Below are 1,666 nucleotides of genomic sequence, written 5' to 3'. Positions count from 1 at the left end.
TGAGCCCTCAGCAACCCCACGGTTATCGGAGTACCCCCTCCGTCAGTCGGCAGTCCAGGGCACTGTGTGTCTGAGTGGATCGCAACGCGATTTTGCGAATCCCACTCCACCACAGTTTCTCGCTTGGACAGGATTTCTCCTTAATCGATATTTCAAGCATCGCTGGTGATTCTTGTGCTGAATCATTTGATTTAGGCATGGTAGCTCGTATTCTTCGCATTGTGAACTGGCTCCGTAGTCTGAGTTGGCGTTACGTCATCCTCCAGCTCGCTATCATCATTGGTGTGATCACCATTGCTCACGGATTCGTTCTCGAATTTCTGGATTAGTTTCACTGTCTCCATTGTGTCTGTAGGATCAAATGTAAGAGAAGAATCACTTTCAATTTTACCATCAGTGATATTTGGTCGAAAATAATCGGTCTAGCCTTCTCGCATTTTAATCCCAACTCTGTGGTTTCTTTCTACGTGTTAAGATCTTGATAAAACTCAGCGCTTGACAGACTTGACAAATGGTCGAGAAGAGGTTCCAGCATCGCCTTTGCGTAGGAATATTTTTCAGCCGACCATAATGCGACTTGATGTGCGCGCTCGTTACGGCGAAGACGACGTACACCACCTCTTTCATCGGCTTTTGAACTCCTGTCTCCTGAAACTGTTCATCAAACGGCGACCCTTCCGGCGACCCATACGGCGACCTTACCTTGGGCGACTTTAGCTTTGACAATAACACAATTGGGTGCAATGTGGCTGCTGCCGCCGCTAAATCATCCCTGACATCTACCGCACATGACATGCTCCATCGTTTACCGATCGACATAGCAGGAAGTTGCTCGAATTCATGCTCCGTGTCAGCCACGTACATTAAATGGCGGCATGGAAAATGATGACTGTTGTAAATTAAACATGTACATGTCCACTCGACGTCATCGCATCTGTGTATCTCATTGAAACAGTGGACTTTCCAACCGGGGACACTTGATGCAATTCGTTCGCATTTTGCGTCGCCCATAAGCGTTACAAACCCACTCTTTTTTAAGCGTTGTTGTTATGTTCGTAGACAATCTGATGGCAACACCTCTCAGAAATCGAGGAACGGTCTTCGGTACCCGTGTGGTGAGCTATGCTGACCAATTGTAGAGGCGATCTTATGGGCGATAATGATCTGATGTTGAAGTAGCCCCGTAGTTGTCTTGTCGATCCGAGTTTTGTGCCCAACAGCATTTTAACTTGGTTCCAATTTGATTCAATACGGTTGGTGGTCGTATTTCCAGCCGCGAAAAATTTGCTACGAGAAAAATTGGACCACCTATCCCGGCACGAATTCCAATTCTTTCAAAATACGTGAAAATCGTCCGTCGTTTCTGCTCTTCACAATAACGCCTTAATGCACCATACCGTTTGTCGTAGTCAGTTTCACTGGTGCTTTAAACATTGAAAAAGGGAGTTAAATCGTAATTAAAAAAATAAATAAGCTAAATATACGAAGTATTACCAGTATAACAGCCTTGTCATCAATACGATGAGGTCTTCCTGTAAAGAGATAGTCAAGCGGAACGTTGATCGCTTCATTACCTACTTCCAATAAGTAATTGCGTGAAACTGATACAGCACAACTTTGGCATCTGGAAACGTTTCCATCTGTACCCGTCATTCTACGAAGTCCT

At 45.1% G+C, this 1,666-nt stretch overlaps 1 protein-coding gene across 1 annotated transcript; it reads right to left on the bottom strand.

The window, feature by feature from the left end:
- Window positions 1-191: 191 nt before the first annotated feature.
- PPTG_17257 (hypothetical protein) lies at window positions 192-819 on the bottom strand (the record flags this gene model as incomplete). The annotated part of the gene is made up of 2 exons (XM_008915446.1): window positions 192-349; window positions 567-819. 2 exons carry the CDS (start codon window positions 817-819, stop codon window positions 192-194), a joined length of 411 nt encoding a protein of 136 aa, XP_008913694.1.
- Window positions 820-1,666: the final 847 nt, after the last annotated feature.

The sequence above is a fragment of the Phytophthora parasitica genome (assembly GCF_000247585.1).
Source record: "Phytophthora parasitica INRA-310 unplaced genomic scaffold supercont2.71, whole genome shotgun sequence".
Taxonomy (NCBI): Eukaryota; Oomycota; class Peronosporomycetes; order Peronosporales; family Peronosporaceae; genus Phytophthora; species Phytophthora nicotianae.
The sequence above is the reverse complement of the archived record's forward strand: the minus strand, read 5'-3'. Positions and strand labels throughout refer to the sequence as shown.